The sequence below is a fragment of the Poecilia reticulata genome, linkage group LG13, assembly GCF_000633615.1.
Source record: "Poecilia reticulata strain Guanapo linkage group LG13, Guppy_female_1.0+MT, whole genome shotgun sequence".
NCBI classification, from domain to species: Eukaryota; Metazoa; Chordata; class Actinopteri; order Cyprinodontiformes; family Poeciliidae; genus Poecilia; species Poecilia reticulata.
Window position 1 is genome coordinate 15,398,472 of NC_024343.1, and position 21,452 is coordinate 15,419,923.

The following is a 21,452-nucleotide window of genomic DNA, read 5'->3' on the forward strand; positions in this document are numbered from 1 at the left end:
ACTCACAGTTGTCTTTTGAGGTGGTCTTCTGGACTCACTGGTTTCAATCCAAGCAAAGATTCAAAAACTACAAGGGTTGGATTTCTGACGCAGACCCAGTTTTTAGTGGTTTTAGTGGTTAAAATATGTAGCCAGAATCGAGCCGTGTGTTCACAAGAAGATTGTAAATCTAGCTAAAGTTTCAAATACCAGTTAAGCCATTTGAATGTTTGAGCCTTTAATGTATACGACACATTTTAACCGAGTGGGCCGTTGGTAAACTTTGGGATTCTGTCATTGTACAATGAGAGTATTTATGAGCCCGCCTTTTCAACGAGTTCACCGCTTAGCAATAAGCAAATGACCAGGGAAACTGCAGAAAGCAAAGTGACATCTTGAGCTTCAAATGCATCACTTAGCATATTCAAATATTAAAGCTCCTAACTGTATGACTCCAAAAGCTGTTTGGATGGCTTTTAGAAGAAAATCTGCTTTTCTTTTTATGTGTTCGTTTTTATAACAAGTCTGACAAGTGTTGCTGTTCAATTGAGGATGTATTTAGTTAATATTAAAAACCTGTAGTAACCAGGCCCCATTGAGTCGGTGAGTCAGTTTAGGTATTCTAGGCATGAATGAAAGCACATTAATGAGCCCAACAGGGAAACTGAAAAGGCATCAGATGTTCTCAGCAATGAGACTAAATGTTTTCTGTGGCTCGGACAAATCAGCTTGTATTAAAACTTGCGGCTTGTTTTTTATAGTTCTTCCACACAGGAAGTGACAAGTTCAAACTGTCTTGTTCAGTCAGAGTGCCTCATTTCTTCTTCATTCTAACCTAATTATACTCCATCTTGCTCAAACAACTTTCACAAAAAAAGTTAATTGAACAAACTGTACCTTTAATTTTTGGTTTTCTTTATTACTGCACACCCTTTTACATTATTTTACATAAACACACAATTACTACTAATCTTTTACACAGTGTCAGTAGCTTAAGAACAGCATTCAAAATGGACTCAGAGTTGCTTCCTCCGAGTCTGAGGACATTAGGAGGATATCTTTTTTTTGTTTGGGGGAGGAAACGTCTGTAATCTGTTTAGGCTTCATTAAGCCGGTCAGAGCTTTGTGCACAAGTTCCAAGGGATAATGTCACCCAGAGATAAATGACACTACAGCATAGCAGCGGTTTATGATACAAGACTTGCGCAACTTAGAAAGGTAAGCATGTTAACTAGGGCCTTTTTTTTTCTTTTTTACATTATTTCTAACAGTTTTAACATAAATTTATTTTAATACTGATGTAAAATCGTATATGTGCTGTTCAACATCAACCCATGCATGTGCAATATAAACTTGTGACAAAATGTAGTACAGTTGTTGCTTGTAACAAAGTGTGAAATATGTTGAATTTGCCAGCTTGTATTTAGGACTGTCAATACTAAATGTTTACCATTTTTTATGATGTGTATATTTAAAACTAAAAATCAACAAAATTGTGTAAGCAAATAAAAATCAAAAGGTACAATAATATTTCACAAAATGTAGGAGGATTGTTTTAACTACCATTTTATGACTGGGCAAGAATACTGGTGAATAAATGACTTAAAAAATAAAATACTTGAAAGGTGCATAGCGTGTTTGTGTGGAGTTTCTACCTGGAATAGCCGAGTGAAGATATCGAACTCAAACACTGAGATATAATCGTTGCAGGTAAGATCTATGGTGGACTTGAGAGCCATGGCCTCCAGACCAGAGCTGATGTTATGAAACTCATGGAGAGACTGACGGAACACCTTCCAAGGCACAATGGTTCTGGGAACAGACCGACAATCAGATGTTTACAATCTCTCAAGAGCTTTGGATAACATTGCGCATAAAGCTTGCATTAAAAAAAAAAAAACAAGCTACAATTGTTCTGTTCTTGTTTTAAATCTGGATTAGCAGTCTGCTGTAATGTGAAAATAAATTTTTGACTCTGCAGAAGGCTGCTCATACTGGAAGGTTGTTCCTGCCAGGAGGAAGTTGTTCCTGAATAGAGTTTATTCTTAACTGGGTTTTTTTTAACCACTGTATAAATCGAATCTATTCGTCTTGTGATGTTGTAAACTAATGTTATAAAAGTTTACTGGAATGAACTGAATTAATCTCGTTTTCCAATTCATTTAATTCTCATTGGAAATATATTAGGGGAAACTAAACTGAAATGCTATGGAAATGTTATGGTATAACAGAGCTATGTAAATACCAACCGAATTGCTGAAATGTCCACGGGCTGTATTGAACAGTTACTGAACTTAATGTTATGTAATGCATGAGTGCAAATGTTGTGACGGCTTCCTGCTGAGCTTTTAAAAACAGAATCAGCGTCTTTGTAGACAATCTGATTAAAGGCAGGTAAGTTGGAGCAGGACTGGGGAGGATATCATTTGGATACCATATAATTTTCATTTTCAGACTGCAATAATAAAACTCGCTGATGATGTTTCCAAACCCCCCAAAAACTGACTGTGTGCTGACTCATACTGTCATCACTTTTCTTAACTTCTCCTTAAATGTAGCCGGTGAACTCTAATAGCCTAGTTGATATTTATTTTTAGAACAATATTTTGGTTTGGGATCTAGACTGGGTACAGTAAGACTGTGCTGAACTAGCACGTTTTTAATGGCAACTTTATCACTGCAATAAATACCAGTAGGTATATTGACACACTGCAGGTGGGCTATCAATGTGATACATGAATACTCCACCATGAAAAGACAAAATCGACGGCGCTTACTTGTCTCCGAAGGCGCGGGTCCAGAACTCTGCAGCATCAGCTTTGGTTATGCGAAAGCTGACACCTTGAAACAGGCCATTGGGGAAGATGGCTTTCAGCTCAGCCAGCATGTGACTGAAGATCAACGACAGCTTGGTGAGGTTTCGTCTGAAAAGTGGGGGGGGGGAAAAAAAAAAGAAACTTTAATATTTTTAAAATCACTGGAGTTTTCGTAAAAGATCACAATTTTTCAGTAAACATCCAAAATTGTTGAATCAAAACCAGAAACACACGATGAATTAATTTAAACAAACACTGGCAAGCATTTAAATCTACCAACATTTAAAACAGATTTTTACTCTGTTTATTTTTGTCCAACATTAAAATTTGATTGGTTTCAGAAAATATTTATTTGGATGAAAAGTAAGCAAATATTTTTGTGGCACATTATGATTTAACTGATCATTTGTGAATATTACCAGAAAAACAAGAAACTAAGAAACCACCTCAGTCTACGGACAGTTCGTAACTATATTTTACCCAAAATGAGCTGCTAAGAAAATACAAGGTAAAAACTGCCAAATCATACAAGTAAATTGTTATAACGTTTGCTTTTGTTGGCCAAAAAAAACAAAAAGTCCTACTGCTGGTGTTTGGCTGAGTGAACGTAAAAGTAAACCAATATGCTTATAGTTGATACAGTTTATTTAAGCTTCAATGGTGGCTTTATAAATAAAGATGGCAAGAACTGTCTGTCCTCCAACAACCAAACAACTTAAATTTTTTCACAGATGGCTTGAATAGGGCTGGAGCAGCTGACAAACTGAACTGTTGGCAGTCAGTGACCATAAACGGACCACATCAAAGACGTTGGCACATTCATTTGTGATTAGATAAAATAGGATTTAATAGCATTAAACAAATGAATGGAACATTTGTGCCATCCATTTTAATAACATGTTTATTTTTACTTTGTGAGGCAAACTCAACATCTTTGCTTCAGAAGGTCACAAGAACAACTGATTGTGGGTTGTTTTGTAGTCTGGAGGGGGATTTTCAGAGTTCCCAGTAGGAAATGGAACAAGAGCATCCCATTACGTTGGAACGCCACACTCAACCCTCAGTTGTGTGTCCAAACCGGCTGCAGGAGATTTATGGAAGTTGTGAAAGCTGCCAGTATAAACTAGTTATTAGCGCTTCTGGGGGTTTGCGTCTCTTAAAATTGGTGGTGTCAAGTTTCTAGGAGAGAAGAGTTTTATAAGATTGTGGCAGATTAACTTTTTTCCTTTTGATGCGACCTACAAACGGTGCAATATAAGAGAAAAACGTTTTGGGTAGGACTCTGAGCACGGAACCTTTTAATTTGGGAGTATTTTCTCGTTCTCTGCCAAAATCCAGATTTGTCAGATTATGAGGAAGTATTTTATGCACACCCCTCTTTAAATCTTACCACAATCTGTTTAGTTATGGGCTATGTCTGGGTCATTACACAACTTTTAAATTTTTCTGACAAAAGCCATTCTATTGATCTGGATTTATGCTCTGAAATGTGAAGTTCCCCTTCATCTTACAAGCTGAAGTCTGAACACTGGTACTTGGAATTGCTCATAATCCCCTCCGCCCAGTTAAAGATGGATATAAAAAAATATGTCCAAAACATGAATCACCATCACACTTCACTGTGTTTCTGCACATTCCTATTGGAGTGGTAGACAAAGGGTCCAAACTTTGACTCAGACCAGAACACATTTTCCCACAAGTGCTTTTGGTTGGCTTTAAATATGTTTATGCAGGGCTTGAATGATTTTCTGCCTGTTTTTCTGCCACCCGTCCCTATAACAGAGACATATAAAAAACAGGGGTGCACCGATAGCAGTTTTCTGCCCGGTCGCTGATTATTGATCTTTTAAAAAGCCTAACATGCCGATTCCGATTTTGACTGATGCCAATATTTTTGCATGAAATGTAGCTAAATACAGCAAGAAATAGGGCTGTGTATTTTTATTGATTCTACGATATTTATTCATATTTTCTTCTCAGAAAGTATTGATTTTTCATCAGCGAGTATTGATACATTAAATCCTACTTTGAGTTTTACGTCAAATCCACATGAATTAAATGACATCACACATGACATTTTTTTACCCAGCTGCACATGTACATTAAAAATTACATGTAATGAAACAACCAGTTACAATTAATTAAATAATGAAGTGAAATAGATAAATTATATTATCTAATACAAGTGAATAAGACACAAAAGGTTTGTTTTCTGCATAACCAAATACACAAAGCCACACAAGTAACATTTAAACAAAGCAAATGCATAACAAATGTATAACAAAAATAACATTTATTACACCAGTTGCATTAATTCAATCCAACTCTATGGAACAGTCACAAAATGTCACCAAAATCAATCTGTCTCTCTAAAATCTTTCAGAAAATCTTAAAAACCGTATAGTTTGCTGAATATTGAGATATATATATATATAATACCGTGAACAGAATATCGTGCATCGTATTGTATTGTGAGATTAGTGCATCGCTACAGGTCTAGCAAGAAAGTTGCTGGGTTGGTAATAGTGAGGTGACTATTGTTAACTGCAAACGTGCAGACATGACCTGGTGGGCCGGACTGTCAGTCAAAACTCTCTCACAGGACAGCAGAAGAGGACAGTGGTCGATTTTTAGACCTTTGCTGAGGTAGATGAGGTCGATGGATAATATCGGTTTCACATGCAAACATCGCCCGATCACAGATCTTCCAAAATGGAGGAAATCAGTTGGGCGATATAAATTGGTGCACCCCTAATATAGACAGGAGATTCCACTTGTATTACACAACAAGTATTTGTAAAGAAGTTTCTGTAGCCCATTTAATGTGGTTGTGGATTTCCCTGACCACTATTTGTTCCTTCTGTTTATTTATTATTTTAAATTAAATTTGGAGCAACATCTTCTTCTTTGTTATGCACTTGTTGCACCAAATTTTCTTGACTTGATGTCTGCCTTTGAACTGTGCACTATGCTTTTTCTTGTATCTATCCCCTGACTGATACCTTTTGCCAATTCAGTCCTTATGATGCAATGAAAGTTTTTGCAGGACTTCTACTTAACATGAGTTTTAATATAGTGGTTTGTTCTGAATGCAGTCACACAGTTATACAATCATATTACCCAAGTTTATTATTATTATTTCTCAGCCTGAGAAAAAAAAAATCTATCAGATTAGCTTTACAGGTTATAGGTCAAATTAAATATGAAAAGTTCTGAAAAGGAAGTTAACCATTTACATAGCACCCCTTACAGGTCAAAACCAAGCAATTTAACAGGGTATGTAGACTTTTTGTACCCACTGAATGTGGCATCTACACACACCACAAACACTTATACAAGTGACTAGATGACAGAAAATCCAGCGAGATTAAGGGTTACAATATTCAAGCAACAAATAAAAACATAAAATTGAAGGCTTAGTTTCTATTTGGAGTTCCTCCTCGTTAAAAGCGTCCCACAGAATGCAGCAGGGCTCCCATAGACATACGAATTAGCTCACAGGATGAATTAGAAATTGAGGCTGCAGCGTCTTTCAGTTCTGACTCAACAGGGCTGGTCAACAAGCGCAGAGAGGAGGAAGTGACTGACGGGCTGGAGCGGAAAATAAAGATGACACAACAAGGAAGCTGAGAAGAGAGCAAACTAGAAGCAAGAGGGAACTGTCAAACACAAAAAGGAGAATAAGAAGCAAGAGTCCATGCCGACAATGACTTTAGTACAGCACTCTGTGGTGAAAAAGTGAAGATTAAAAGAGCAGCACGGAGACTGAGCCGGCAGGCTGAATTGACATGCACGAGACAGTCGGCGCTGAAAACGCTGCAACGCTGCAGCTGCCCCGCACCACAGCACACACCCAGCAAGGGAAGGAGAGGGGAGTAAAGAATGAATGAGGAAGGACAGAAAACAAAAATGCATTAAAATGATTATTGCAAGATTAAACCCTGGAGGAAAAAAAAGTACTGTGCTTGTCAGAGAAGCATATAAAACTAATGAAAAGCCTCTCATTAGTAAATGATTTTCAAAACAGTGAACACTTGTGGAGTTCACTGTCCAACACTTTGAAGTGTTCCTTCCACTTAGACTCTACAGAACTGACTCTAAGCTGGATGCAGCCACAGTAGTTGCCTTTGAAGTGAGCACTGCACTCGTCGGTAAAGCCCAGAGACAAATTAGCAGATCAGCTACTCAGAAATACTAGGATGAACTTGTGATGCTTCCAGCAAGAGCTTCTTTACCTCAGAGTTTAGTCATAAAAGGCGAGTGTGTCTTCGGCAGTGTAGCCTCAGCAGGACAGGAGGTCACCCTCCATTTCTTCTGCTCCCTGGATGCGTCAGTCCTGCTCAGCCTTAAAGCCGTCATCTCATCCATTCCACCTCTGCGTGCTTTTATCTACTCTACAACAACCTCCCACTGTGATCTGCTTCCTCCTTAAACCAAAAACCTTGTCCCTCCTTGCAGGTTTGTTCGTTCATCTCACCTCTGTAACAGATGTTATATCTATTCTGTTTAAGTGTGTTTATCCACTCACAACCTCCTTGATTTTGAAACATTCATGCAGGCTACCAACAATTAGGAACCCTCCATTTGATATCATTTCTTATTCATCAGATTCTCCCATGGTCGATGCACACAGTCTGGACTGGAATCTAAGTATAGTTTATTAGCTTCCCACATACGTACTTGTACTCCTTCAACTTTTCTTTTTTGCATTACTTCAGCATATTTCATGTAACAAATACAAAGTAGTACTAAGTGGATGGTAACAGTTGTTTCAGAATCACAAATGACACTACCATGCATTCGTCTTCAGGTCACTGTGTAAAAACTGAACTGTTCACAGCAATTAAGTCCTTTTGGATGTGTCTCAATCTAGACAGAGGGTTTGCTTTGCCCGTTGTTCTTTTAGATGGACAACAATTTCATATATGTTGAAGCCTTGCCACAGAATCTCAATCGGATCTAGGTATGGACTCTCCCTTGGACCTTTGTAAGACATTGGTATGATTTAAACTACATTGTCTCATTGTCCTAGCTGAGTAATTCTCATTTGATGCCAAACTCTCAATCTCAAGTAGGGCTGGGAAACAAATACCAATAAATATATTGCAACAGATCAATAGATGATACGTCCAATAGAATGTTGAATAATTTCACTGAACTCCAGTTCAGAATCGCACAGCATTCTGGGGGATGTAGGCAGAGAAAAGACTTGAGTTATAGATATGCATTACTGGATTGAACGACGCCTCTGCATTGAGTCATGTCAATAAAGTTATGCTGTTCTAATGTGTGATAAGCAGGAATCTGCCACAAAAATGGTCCAATATAGAATAACTGATCTACTTCTCACTTTCTCCATATATTTTTTTTCAAATTAAATTTTTTTCTGACCTGGGAAAAGTGATACCCTTGGACTTTGTTCCGTCTTGGTTGGTTTGCAGTTGTGACATCTTCTATCCATCTTCTATTCTGAACCGTGCTCTGCAACACGTCTGAACCCTGAGATGTTGTGTTGTTGCCCATTTTATCCACAACTTCCTCCCCAACTTGGCTGCTGTGTTTGTTGGTCTTCATGATGCCGTTTGCTCACTAAAGTTCTCTCTGAGGCTTTCACAGAACTGCCAAATTATGTTTAAAAAGAGAACTTACAAATAAGGCGAGGTCTGAAGGCAGTTTGTTGACAAGGACTTTATTTTGGGGTATCAGAACAAACGGAATTAAATACCACCATTTGCCACTATTTTTAGATTTTGTTTCTTTTGGTAAAACATTTAGAACAGCGTGTATGACCGCCCTTCCTACCTCATTATGTACTACCCCCAAAAAAATCCCATGAGGTTTGTGGTTGTAAAGTGACAAAATGCAAAAAGGTTCAAAGGATATGAATGCTTTTGCAAGGCTAAGTAACTCTCTGAAAGATAGAGCGGCTTAACGGACCATCAAATAAACATTAACTCTTAAATGCTGTTTTGAACAGACAATTGTTAAAGACAGCTCGATAATCCCACTGGAATGTACACACTATTTCTTCTCTTTGTTTGGTAATTCATATTAGTTTTCAGCGTTTCCACACAACACAGCCAACACTTAGATGTTCCCGGAGTGATGCACACGGCAGGAACTGTTATTAAAAATTCAGTGAAGTTACCATACAAACAGAAGCACAGGAAGCTTCAAAAGGAAGTAGAGCCACAGAACTGCTCAGTCAAAAAAAAGGACAAAAAAAGGCTTTCTGCTCATTTACTAGTTTTGTGTGTGTGTGTGTGCGCGTACGATTAGATGACAAAAATCGAGCCATTTCAGCTTACAATCCCAAAAAAGGCCACATAATTTGACAGAAATGTATTTCCATCCCATGTGATGTTAACTCTGACTGAGACAAAGGGCCTGCGAAAGCAAACAGCAGTCTAGTATCAAGTACGCAGTCTGTTCCAGCTGTCTCCAACGTCAGATCTGCACAGTCCATGAGATCACTTTGAATATTTTTAACAGAATATTAACAAGAAATGAAGAACTGGCTTGAAAAGGAATGGAGTGACGGTTTTAATCTAAGCCTGCACACCTGTTAGAGTTATTACATAATCACCTAATCTGACTTTGTCTGAGGCCGAAATCTAAATTTCCAGAGATGACTGCCTCCTGCTGAGCACATGTCAACAAAAGACAACTTACATGTAGGAATTCTTTTCAGGGCTGCACAGTGGCGCAGTTGGTAGAGCTGTTGCCTTGCAGCAAGAAGGTTCTGGGTTCGATTCCCGGCCCCGGTCTTTCTGCATGGAGTTTGCATGTTCTCCCTGTGCATGCGTGGGTTTTCTCCGGGTACTCCGGTTTCCTCCCACAGTCCAAAAACATGACTGTCAGGTTAATTGGTCTGTCTAAATTGCCCCTAGGTGTGAGTGTGTGTGTGCATGGTTATTTGTCCTGTGTGTCTCTGTGTTGCCCTGTGACAGACTGGCGACCTGTCCAGGGTGACCACGCCTCTCGCCCGGAACGTTAGCTGGAGATAGGCACCAGCAACTCTCCCGACCCCACTGAGGGACAAGGGTGCAAGAAAATGGATGGATGAATGGAATTCTTTTCACTCCAAGCACTTTAATAGCTTTAGTCAAATAAAAGAAAAAATTTCAGAGAGTTGCTGATTTTGCAGTAAACAATATCAAATCGATTTCAATGCAAAGAATCCATTAATCAAAGCAAACTACAAGACTTGTATGAGTATGAGATAACATCTAATGATAATAAAAGTTAGGTTTTATAAAGGACAGGCTTACATCTGTTAAGGCCCGTCTCAGCCCTCTCTGTCCTTGCACTTCTCCATCCCACAATAGCAGTTCTGTGCTGTGTGTACACTGGGCCGCAGCCAGCACTTCAGCAGCCAACCACTACAACGGTGACTGCTATTTAAGCTCCTGTGCCAGCAATGACGATGCAAACTGAGTGGGCAACCATCACACAGAGGAGTTTGGTGACCTACTCTAGCCCGCCATGTGTGTTTAGAGTACGTCTCTCTCTCACTTGAACCTTTCACCACGTACGCAGCAGAACAAAAAAAGCCAAACCTTTTATGAACACTATGTTTTTGTCCTCCTTCCCCCTCGTGGTATATGGTAACCTCTGACCTTGCAGCTGGCTTCTCCCTTCCTGTTTCCTGCTGGTTGTGATAAAGAAGCGCAGCTAGCCAGCCAGCGGTGTAGTGCGCCAACACAACGCAGCACAGGTCAGGCTTGCAGAATCAGAGCCTGCACGGACTGGTAGCAGCAACATTATTAAGCAGCAGCATTATTGGCTTTATCTGCTCAACGCTAGTTAACGCAGAAATCCAGACCAAACAAGGAGAAATACATCTCGTCTCTTGAGGAAGCCTGTGTCAAATTTAGTTCACAGCACGTACACACAGAGTCGACAAGGTTTTAAAAAGATTGGGGTTTGTTTTTTTTTTTAGATCTTCTTGGTCACTACAAGATACAGAGGATAAACTGTAAGTGATCTTTACAGGACTAATTTCAGCATTCACTTTGTTGAGTCAATCATGTGCACCAGAAGGAATCACAGTTTTTCCACACATATTATGATGGTGACGGTACAATAAAAACAGATTTCTCACTGCCATTATTAAAGCAATAATTCAGCAAAATCATGACTGCAGTTTTCCCCAAATAACCATGAAGCCCTCTGATAAACATCGTGTCTCTTGACGTTTGTCAACCTAACTGGACACCAAGTGCTGAACTGTTGCACAAATTATAGGATTCAGTTACATGTAAGATTATCTGATGGTTTAAATTTTTGCATGTGTGGCTGTAGCTAGGTGGATATCTTCACAGGAAACATAAAACACAGCTCTCCAACACCACACTTTGGTGTCGCAACAAAGAATTCTGACACAGGAGAAAAAAAAATCTCAATTATCTCCATTTTCATTCTATTTTACATCCATGGTGCCAAACGTTTGTAATTTTGTTGGAAAGTGGTCTTGATGGAAGTGTCCTAAACTGAAGGGAGCATTTAACAGAAGACCTACTGGGAAAAAAACCCATTTCAAACAAACTTTTTAGATTTTGCTACAATTGTTTGCTACAAAGCAACTTATTCTTGTTTAAGTTCAATCTAAAGAAAAAAGAACACTAACAAGTTTAAGGTCTAAAATAAAGGCGACTCCTGACGTAATGGATTAATTGAGCTAGAAAAGTATTTGTTTCTTTTCTTAAGCCTGGTACTTCTTTTCTTATTCACATGCTGACATTCTTTATTTTTCACCACATACTAAAGACTAGGTGGTCATGTTCAGGTGGTACAACTAGAAACGTAAGCAACAAAAACCTCTGAAAGACTTTCCAAAGTATATATAATATGACCTTATTGGAGATGATAAAACAAAGAGGCAGCTTGTAAGAAAAACAAAGAAACAAAGGCATTTTAACACTTTTGTGGAGCTTTCTGTATGTAGAGCTTTGTAGTACTACATTAAACTTCATAAATGTACTTGTGGCACAATCACAACCTTTAATGCATCTTATGTGGCACTACTTTGTGGAAGTAAAGATACATCAACACTGATTTTTAACATTATTCTCAAAAATGGGGCCTGCTGAAGAAAAGCATTCCCACAGCATGATGCCGTCACCACCATGTGTCACTGTGACAAGAGCATTCATAGTACCACTAATCATTGGGGTTTTTCTTCACGCAGCATTTTGCATGTCATTGGAAGAGCTGCCGTGTCTGTCAACCACATACAATCCCAATCACGCAGCGTAGAGCAATGTTTTAATTCTCATTTACCGCCTTCTCAGAACCATAAATTACAGGATTAAAGTGAGAACTTCTCACAAAATATAAATGTAACATCCAGCAGTTATTTTTAGCTTAATCCTCCAACTTCCTAGACCGTGTCTGAGCTCACTTATCTCTGCGTGCATAAACGGCGAGCGCTCGTCGTACAAAGCAGAGATGATGGTGAGCTGCGTCATCCTAATCACCATAATCTAATAGTGTGAGGATGACATGTGTTGGCTGCTCAAGATGCTGCTGCAACATAAATAACCAAGACGCTCAGCTGTGCGTGTGCTTAAACATATCTGCACACGAAGCCTCAAACCTTGAGAATGAAAACCGAGCTGAAGGTTAAATATCGTCAGCTACTTAAGTGTGAACAGTTTCTTCCGTTCCACATATTGGTAGCAATCTGCCAGTTAGACCGACCGCTAAAAGATTTCATCCTCAACTCACAGCTCTTTGACTAAAAGGACAAAACACAGTGCATCTGTTGGCAATGCAAAACAAACAAAAAGAAAAAAAAAGAAAAAAGAAATGAGCCCACAGAAATATCCAAATCAAAAGAAAGCAGCAAATAGATCACAGAGGTGTGAAACCACTGGCCTTTGTATTTGGGAAAACTTGACTGACTGAAGTTATGCTGAGGCAAAATTTAAATGAAGTTTGTTTGATTTGAGTTGAACTAAGCATACAAGATACGCCCTCTCCACTCCCCAACGCCCCCCAGGTTACCAATGATTAAAAGTTTTAATCGTTGCCCTTTTCCTCTGACAAAAACTTGAAGTTTACGGAGTAATTTGACAAATATTTTATGCGTTTCAGTTCCACTGGAAACAATAAACAAATTATGTTTAACTTCAAATGTACTTTGAAACCGTGAATCTGTGTGGCTACAAAAACAAAACAAAACAAAAAAAAAACAAAAGCTAAATTTATGCCAACAGCTGCTGAAAAATGCACGGATGGATGCTATTTATGCAAATGTTGACGTTCAATCGATTTTATCAGCACTGCAATGCACTGATGCATTTCCCAACGAATTCATCCAATACTACAGATGCAAAGACAACGTTGCAGCGGAGGGGACACGATGGCTTCTCCTGATAGTCAAAAGTGCGGGCCGGTGCGTTCTGAAGCAGACCTTTGTTACGCGCGGGCACCAAACACATTTACAGAAATAGGAAGTCATAATTTAGAACAAAGATTCTTCCCTGAACCAAAACAGGAATACTAGAAACATAACATCTGAGAATTTGCAAAACATAAAAGAGGAATACACTTGGTTACATTTTTTTTTAGGAAAGAATAACGCGATGTTAATATAGACCGGAAATCTTTTGGAGATAAAATTTTTGAGCTACGCACACTGAAGTTTAAAACCAAGATAAAAAAAATTGAAGACAACTGTAAACGCAGCAGGAGCAGCGTGTAAATGTATAGCCTCGTTAGATTAAAAACTACCAAGTACTAAGCAACAGGAAGTTTGAGTCTTATGCAAATCATGCACAACACCCATGTGTCACATGAACATATAAAAACATGACCTTTCCTAAAACAGAACTTGAAATAAGTGTTCCAGAAATGCTGACGCATTAAAGTTTTTGTCTACTGCAAAGCATGAATTTGGTTTTGTTAGAAAAGTGCATTTGTTTATGAAATGGGAAAGAAACAAGAAAAGCAATGCAGACAAATCTAATATGATTATTAATGTTTTGTGCCAAACATCTTAAAATATTTTCCATGGAGCTGCTACTGAAGCTCAGAAAACAACCAACAGCAGCTAAGATAAGAATGAAGAATTGTGTCCAAATTATTGCTGAATGCTCGACAATTATTCCAGATGCAGGAAAAGCTGAATGACTAAAAGCTTGAGGAAGTGGGTCCTGTTGTTGACCATTGTAATATGGCATAGGTATGCGTGGAATGCACTTTTCTATTGTGTCAAGATCTAATTGAAATGGTGTCAGAAAGAGAAGGCAGTTATATTAGAAGAAAGCCTAAAAGAAAAAATGGTGTTGGTTGTGGGAGGGGGATTTCAGAGGTTGTAATGTTGCAGTCGAATTCTTCCCAAAGTCAGATTCTCCAAGTGTTTCCAAAAATCCCAAGTAAAATTGAATTCAAATAAAATATTTATGGGAACTTGGGATTTTAAAATTGGGAAGCCGAGGCGTCACAAGCCTCCTTGAGATCATCAACATGCCAAAAAAAAGGGTGGAAACCCATCTCTCCCTTAGAGATAGGGTGAGAAGCTCGGTCATCCGGGAGGGACTCAGAATAGAGCTGCTGCTCCTCCACATCGAGAGGAGTCAGTTGAGGTGGCTCGGGCATCTGGTCAGGATGCCTCCTGGACGCCTCCCTGGTGAGGTGTTTCGGGCACGTCCYACCAGGAGGAGGCCTCGGGGAAGACCCAGGACCCGCTGGAGGGACTATGTCTCTCGGCTGGCCTGGGAACGCCTTGGGGTTCCYCCGGAGGAGCTGGAAGAAGTGGCTGGGGAGAGGGAAGTCTGGGCCTCCCTTCTGAAGCTGCTGCCCCCATCCATCCAGAAAATGGATGGATGGATGGATGGATGGATGGATGGATGGATGGATGGATGGATGGATGGATGGATGGAACGGTCAATTTACACTTAAAGCTTGTACAACATTAAAGCATACAGAGTAATGTGCAATGTCCATTTTGAGTGATTCCAAACAACATGCAAGGGTTTTTCTTCTATGTGATAAAGTCCTCAGTAGAAAGAAAGAAAGGAAAAGAATATGACATCTGAGGTTAGGGCGTAAAGATGAACAGAAGTTGGTACCAGCAGAGAAAATCCTGTTCAATGCATCTCTACTTAGCAGGTGTGGAGTATAAAGTAAAACCTCTTTTTCTGTAGCTCTTATTTTGTTTTAATGCTGAACAAACAAAGTTACAGTTCTGAAAACTGCAAAAAATATTACTCTGATTTTAATAAATGCACTAAACGAATTTTATTGAATTTGTTCTTGATTGAAAAATGGCACTTTGATTAAAATAAAAGCACTTGTTGAAGTTCACTTTGGTAGTTCTGCTGTTAGGAATTCATTAAAAATTAAAGGGGGGGGGGGAAACATCCATTAGCAAATGTATAAATTTCCTTCACCTCCATCACTTTCTGCAGTCTGTCCCTCTGTGCAGCTGCATCACCCTGCAGCTCATAACCTCACCACTTCCTGTAACCAGCTGGATCTATCAGCGTTCGTCAGGATGCGATGGTGGCGCAGCTCAGGAGAACGAGCAAACAGGCTGGAGAAGTCCTACTTCCTCAGTCTTTGATTAGCTTAACCCCCAACTTTTTTTTAACCCTCAAACATTTAAACACCTTCTATGCTGATTAGTTTGAAATAAAGTTCCTTCTACTTTGTTCTCATTTGATGAATAAAAGAAACATTGTCTTAACTTGAAGGCTTATCTAATCTCTGAGTCCTGTGAGGACCGAAATGTCTGTGCTGTGCTGCGTAAGGCTACTGGAGGAAGTAAGTGAAGTAAAAAAGGCGGAAGTGCTGACTGCGTTGTCGACTCCCACCGAATATGGTATGCTAGTGTTAATAATTAAGTCTTACTCACAGCAGACACACTTTTGTGCTCACTTTCAAGCACTGAACAACAGCGAGCCCTTTTCCTAGAGCAGTCACTTCAGAAAGTGAAACTATGAATATTTCAAATATTTATTTATTTTCATTTTGCATATGACTGGAAGCAAATAATAAAAATTTCACAATTTGTATCGCGGAAAATTAGAATATAGTAAAAAGGTGAAATATTAGAAACTTATTGTCACACAGTTACCCAATTAACTTAAAAAGACCTGGAGAGATTTCCTGAAGCAGAAAATGGTTTCTCACTCTAGGTCAGTCGGCTACACAAACATGCAGAAGACCGTCATCGACGCCTCCACACGGAGGGGAAACCAAAGAAAAGTCTTTGCTAAAGATGCTGGTTGGTCACATATAAAACATAGGATTGAAGAAGGGCGTCAGTAAGAGGTGCACCAGGCAGGAATAGCTGCAGCCTTGAGGGGTTTGTCAAGCAGAATCTATTCAAGAACTTGGTGGATCTTCATAAGAAATGAATTGAGGCAGGAGTCACTACGCACCAACAACTCCTACACACGGGCTACAGACGTCGTATTGCTTTTGCTAAGCCACTCGTGAGCCTGAGACTGGACTGTTGCTCACTCAAGGTCACAAAGTCTGGAGGCAGAGTGGTGAAGCACAGTTACTTGAAGTCCAGTGTGACGTTTTCAGTCAGCGATGACCATGTCCAGACGCTGTAGTCCTCAATCTGGTGGTCCCGAGTTCGATTCCTGGTCTCTGGCCATTTGCTACATGTGTTCCCCTTCCCTTCTCCGTCCTCCCCATTTCCTGTCCATTTACTGTACAACAAAGGCCACTAAAAAATCCTTTAAAAAAACTAACAAACAAAAAAAAGAAAAATCAATGAGTCAGGGGGTCGCAGGTCCTCTGTTGATGTTGGTCCAACATTTATGTTTATGGAAACGCTAATTTTGTTTTCCAGATGGACTTTGCACCTACCCACACTGCCAAAGGTACTATAAGCTAGTTCAGTGAACAAAGTGTTACTGTGCTTGACAGACCAGAAAACTCACCTAGTCTGAAGTATACAAGATACTGTTTCCCCTTTACTTGTAGTGGCTCAAACCTTCTTGGGAAACAGGCTTGCACAGCAGCACACTCACTCGTATCTTGAAATGCTACAACTAAGGAACAGAAACTTTTCACTCAGCATTAAACTTAGACATGGGAAAAACAAAGTACACCCTCAGTCACGTTTTGGGTAGATGATAACAAGGATCTTTTATAGTTTTCCCTGATGACGGTGCTGTTCACTACGGCCAGACAGCTTTGAATTTATTCTATCTGAAGTCTTACGGCTTATTCAGATGAAACTTTGCTTATCCAAGTCAACCTCTGCTTTTATCTGAGCACTGAGTCCAAATAAGTTAAATATTTCTCTGACATCAAGAACTCCATCACTTAACCTACTATTTACTAAAGCTACAGTAAATAGTAGCAATTGGAGCTTTTTGCAACCAATTGCAAAAAGCTCTTGAAGCTTTTTGCAATTGGTTGGAGAAGTGTGCAGTCTGATGTCAGAGTGAATTGGCCAAGGTGTCAACTCCAGGAAGAGTTTGTGACTGCAGTCAACTAGCCTTTCGTGTGTCTGTGTATATATATTAGAGATGTGCCGATCAGGTTTTTTTCTGCCGATACAGATACCAATCACCCCCTGAGGGCTGATCGCCGATACTGATCACATAATTTTTTTTTATCATAAACACTACCGGTTACATTATGTGGAAAAAGGAACCATGAATTCACCTTAATTTAGACAAAAACTTTTTAATAACTTTTTCCAAGAAGAAAACTAAACAAAACAGGCATTCTGCAAATTGTACTGCTATCAGTAATACTATCTTTAACAGACTGATAACATATGAAGGCTCTGAAGAGGCTAAATAATGCAAGAGCCAAAATAAAACCTCTCAACATTGCCAAAAAAATTCAAGTATAAAACTTAACATTCAAAGGCAAATACAGGTTCCATTACAATAAACAATCMTGAGTTACTGAATGARAACTTCCTGATAGCATGGCGGCTAGCTGATTACTGCTAGTTCTGAGTGGCTGTTTCTGGCTGAGCGGAGTAATTATGCAGAGCAGGGAGGAGATCAATTTTTTTTTTTTTTAGAGATTATCTGTCTCATGTTAGGACAGCGAAAGTTTTAATACGTATGTAAAATGTATTTTTTTAGGTTAGATAATGCAGCTTTAAGCAGAGGTTCGGTGTGAGAGTCACTACCAGGAAGAAGCAGCGCTCCGTCTGTGAAATATTACTACCTGTAGCGCGTAGCAGCAGTTCAACAGCGAGAACAGAACCAGCGTCTTACATCGCAGCTCGAAGACTTAAATCATTTTGCGGGTTATTTGTTTAGCTTTCTGACCATCATGCTAATCCGGGTGAGTGTTTGTAGCTGTGCGCTGCTTTACCTGTTATCTGATCCTCCATACATGTTTTTTACTGCAGTGAGCCTCAATGTAGCCAAACTCCATCAAGTATGACATTGTTTTCATGTCGTATTAGATTCGCTGTGTTGATGCATTTTTACGTGCTTCACCCCACGTGCTTCAATTTTCCGCCGCAACACGCAAACTTCCCCATTCACTCAGTGCGTTATAGTTCCACATCGCTTAGGATTTGTTGCTGCGCGTTTGCGCAGTGTGAAGGAAAGAGGAGACCAGCTGCACAGGCAGGCTGCGAAATGAGATGCAGGTGATCGGTAACGGCAACAAGAACCAATGATCGCCGATCACCGATCATGCACTTTTTCACAAAAATCGGTCCGATTATGATCGGTGACCGATCGATCRGCACACCTCTAATATATATATATTATATATAAATAAAATCTTTCACTGTACAATAACAGAATTGTATCTAGTAATGATTTGCTAAGGCCATTTCTGGTGATTTACCACACTAGCAATGTCTTAAAATTATTAACAACCTGATGAACACCAGATTATTCCTATGTTTAAATATGTAAAAACAATCAAGACTGTGTATCCAAAGCTCTGTGAGGACTTGGTTAATTCTGTTAATAATCATCAAAAAAGTCTTTCAAACTTCCTCTTAAGCTGACTGAAAAAAAAAAAAAAAACACCAGTGGTAACTGCAGAAATAATCGTTCCTGTTGGACTTCTGAGTCTAAGCCACATGTAAACCCTGCTGCAGCCTAAACACACACACTAGTATCTCCCCGGCATCCAACATAACTTAAGTGGGCTGATGCCCATTGGTTAGTGTCACGGCTACAGCCTTCTCAATTCAAACAATAGTCACCTTTGTGTGCAATGCCTGGTGAGTGTGTATACGAGCGCATTTCCTCTGCTTTTCAGCAGTAATTTCTTTCTGCTCAGTCTCTCATTGCAGTGGAGTGAGAATGGAAATTAATTTCACACTGACAAGTACTTAAAATGGTAGCAAGCAACTTTATCTGTGTTCAAAACAGAAGGGCCTAAAATTGAAACTTCCTCTTCTCTTTGGTTGCCTTTGTGGGGTTTTGTCTGCAGGATTATGGTCATGGCAGCTGAGAAAAAAACTGTTTACTGAGGAACTGTGAAACCAGATGAGGATGTATCTCTTAGCAAATGACAGATAAAACTGTTACCTACATTTATAAATACACGAAACAGACTATTCAGTCGTAGAACAAAATGCCACACCTATTCAGACTAATTATGTTACGTTTAAAAATATTAACACAATTTCAGACCGTTCATTCCCCCTCGTTGCCTGTCTAGACAAAAAGTAAAACAGGATTTTGCTACGTCAAACTGATCAAAACAACTTCAGCTTTTTCACCTACAGATTAAAGTATTTTTGCAAATCTGACATCCAGTTCAACCAAAGATAAAGTCATCGCTCTCCAAAAGTTCAGATTAATTAAAAAAAGCACCACATTAAAAAATTATTAATTTATCAACAATTATGCTACATGAATTGGCAGACCAAAGATTCCTATCATATTGCCAACTTTTTTCTTGTAAATTTATTTTATCATAGAATAATGTTTAATTCATAATAAATGATTATCCTCTGCAGTACAAATATGGTCAGAAACAGAAAGCAATTTACCTTAGCCACTCTATAAAATGAGGATAACAAAAGAATTGAACGTCAAATATTTTAAAAAGTAGATAAATAAAAATACTCGTCTAAATATGCAGATATCTACATCCACAGCAACTAAGCCTCTGAGAAATATGGCTCTACAATGCCTATAGAGGTTATTTTACTACAATGACAATGAGTCCCAAGACCTCACAATCCTGAAGCAAAAAGTCATGTCCCCTCGATCACAAAGTCTGCAAAGCATCCAGGATTATTAGGGAAACAATCAGTCATATTTATTGCAACAATGCCAGTTAAATGACACCAGACACCCCAAAAACCTTCTGTGAATTTTAGCTTCACTGTCAATAAATTCTCATCAAGTCCATTTCTGAACATCCACAGACTGTCAATATATTGTTTGAAGGCTGGCTATGATTGAGTTTCTCTTAAGATCTTTTAGCAAATATTGCAAGAATTGTAACTTCCAACCATTTCTACGTCAATGTGATATTGTAGACCTAGTGCGCTGACAGTAACATTTTTCTTTAATTATTTATACACCTCTTCACCGGGATGGACGTTCCCGTATATTTGCCTACGAAGAAAATCTTCTCTGAGGTCTATATCTACTGTCCTGACTGGCACTAAAAAACATTTTTTTGCTTAATAATAATCATAATTGCGTCACCTTGTTCCGTTTTTTAGAACCGACGCACCCAAAAATTCTCATCAGTAAAGTTACTGAAAGTTTTCTAAGCTGTTACAGCATTTATTCTGTGACTCTGCATCTCACAGTATGAAGTTGGTCAAAACTACATTTTAAAATTTATGGAAATTACTCTAAAAAGGTGCAGCACACACTTAAAATTCATCAGCGTTGAATTTCATTGTTCTTACTTTGAACTACTTCTGCTATCTGTGGTTCAGTCTACCTATTTCAACATTCAGTCTTTTTTTAAAAAAAAAAAGAATAACCACTTCTTTTTAGTGCGAGAAGCGAGCTTTTGTTTCAAGCTGCTAAGAATATCAAAGAGCTAACAACTGTAGCAGCTAAAGAACGTAGCGAATAGATGGCAACGATAGAAAGGCTCAAAAACAAAGTGACAGCAGGCAGCTGTAGAATGAGCACCCTTCTAACCACACACCCTAGCATTCTCAAACCACAACATCTCTCTTCTCTTGTTTTGATACGTCTTGAACTACAACTACCCCCAGGGGGTGAGTATGGCTGCCATTGTTCTCAAAATGATTCTGAATGAAGCACAAACTCCATCGCACATCCAATTTACTCATTTCAGACGGGTTAATTAACAGAACGTACTGCCACGGCAGCATAAAGTAAAGACACAAACAGGGAGGAAGACTTTTGGATCGTTTCACAGACCTGGGCTGCGAATTCTCCTCGTACATGCGCTCCTTGCCTTCCTTGAACAAGCTGATGGTCTGCTTGGTCTTCTTGGTCAGGTTCTCCATGAAGACCCGGAAGTACTCGTTGTCTCCCAGAGTCTCCATCTTGCCCTCGTAGCGAGACAGGATGGTGCGCAGGTGCTGGTAGGTGTCTGGCAGCAGGTCGAGGATGTAAGGGGGGCTGTTCTTCAGAGCCAGTTTGGGGTTTTGGCACAGCCGCACCACCTGCAGAAAAAGGGAGGATGTGAGGGGGAGAACAGAGACACGGTTAGGAGATAAGAAACCGGCTTTACGTGAAAGAAAAAGCACAAAAGAGA

At 39.3% G+C, this 21,452-nt stretch overlaps 1 protein-coding gene across 1 annotated transcript in view; it reads right to left on the reverse strand.

Moving 5' to 3' along the window:
- Positions 1–21,452, reverse strand: part of cbl (Cbl proto-oncogene, E3 ubiquitin protein ligase) — a 42,454-nt gene that overhangs the window by 14,107 nt on the left and 6,895 nt on the right. The window contains exons 2-4 of the mRNA XM_008425645.2: positions 21,113–21,360; positions 2,757–2,903; positions 1,635–1,791 (exon numbers count right to left, since the gene is read on the reverse strand). Coding sequence (XP_008423867.1) covers positions 1,635–1,791; positions 2,757–2,903; positions 21,113–21,360 — 552 coding nt within the window. The remainder of the gene's footprint in view (positions 1–1,634; positions 1,792–2,756; positions 2,904–21,112; positions 21,361–21,452) is intronic.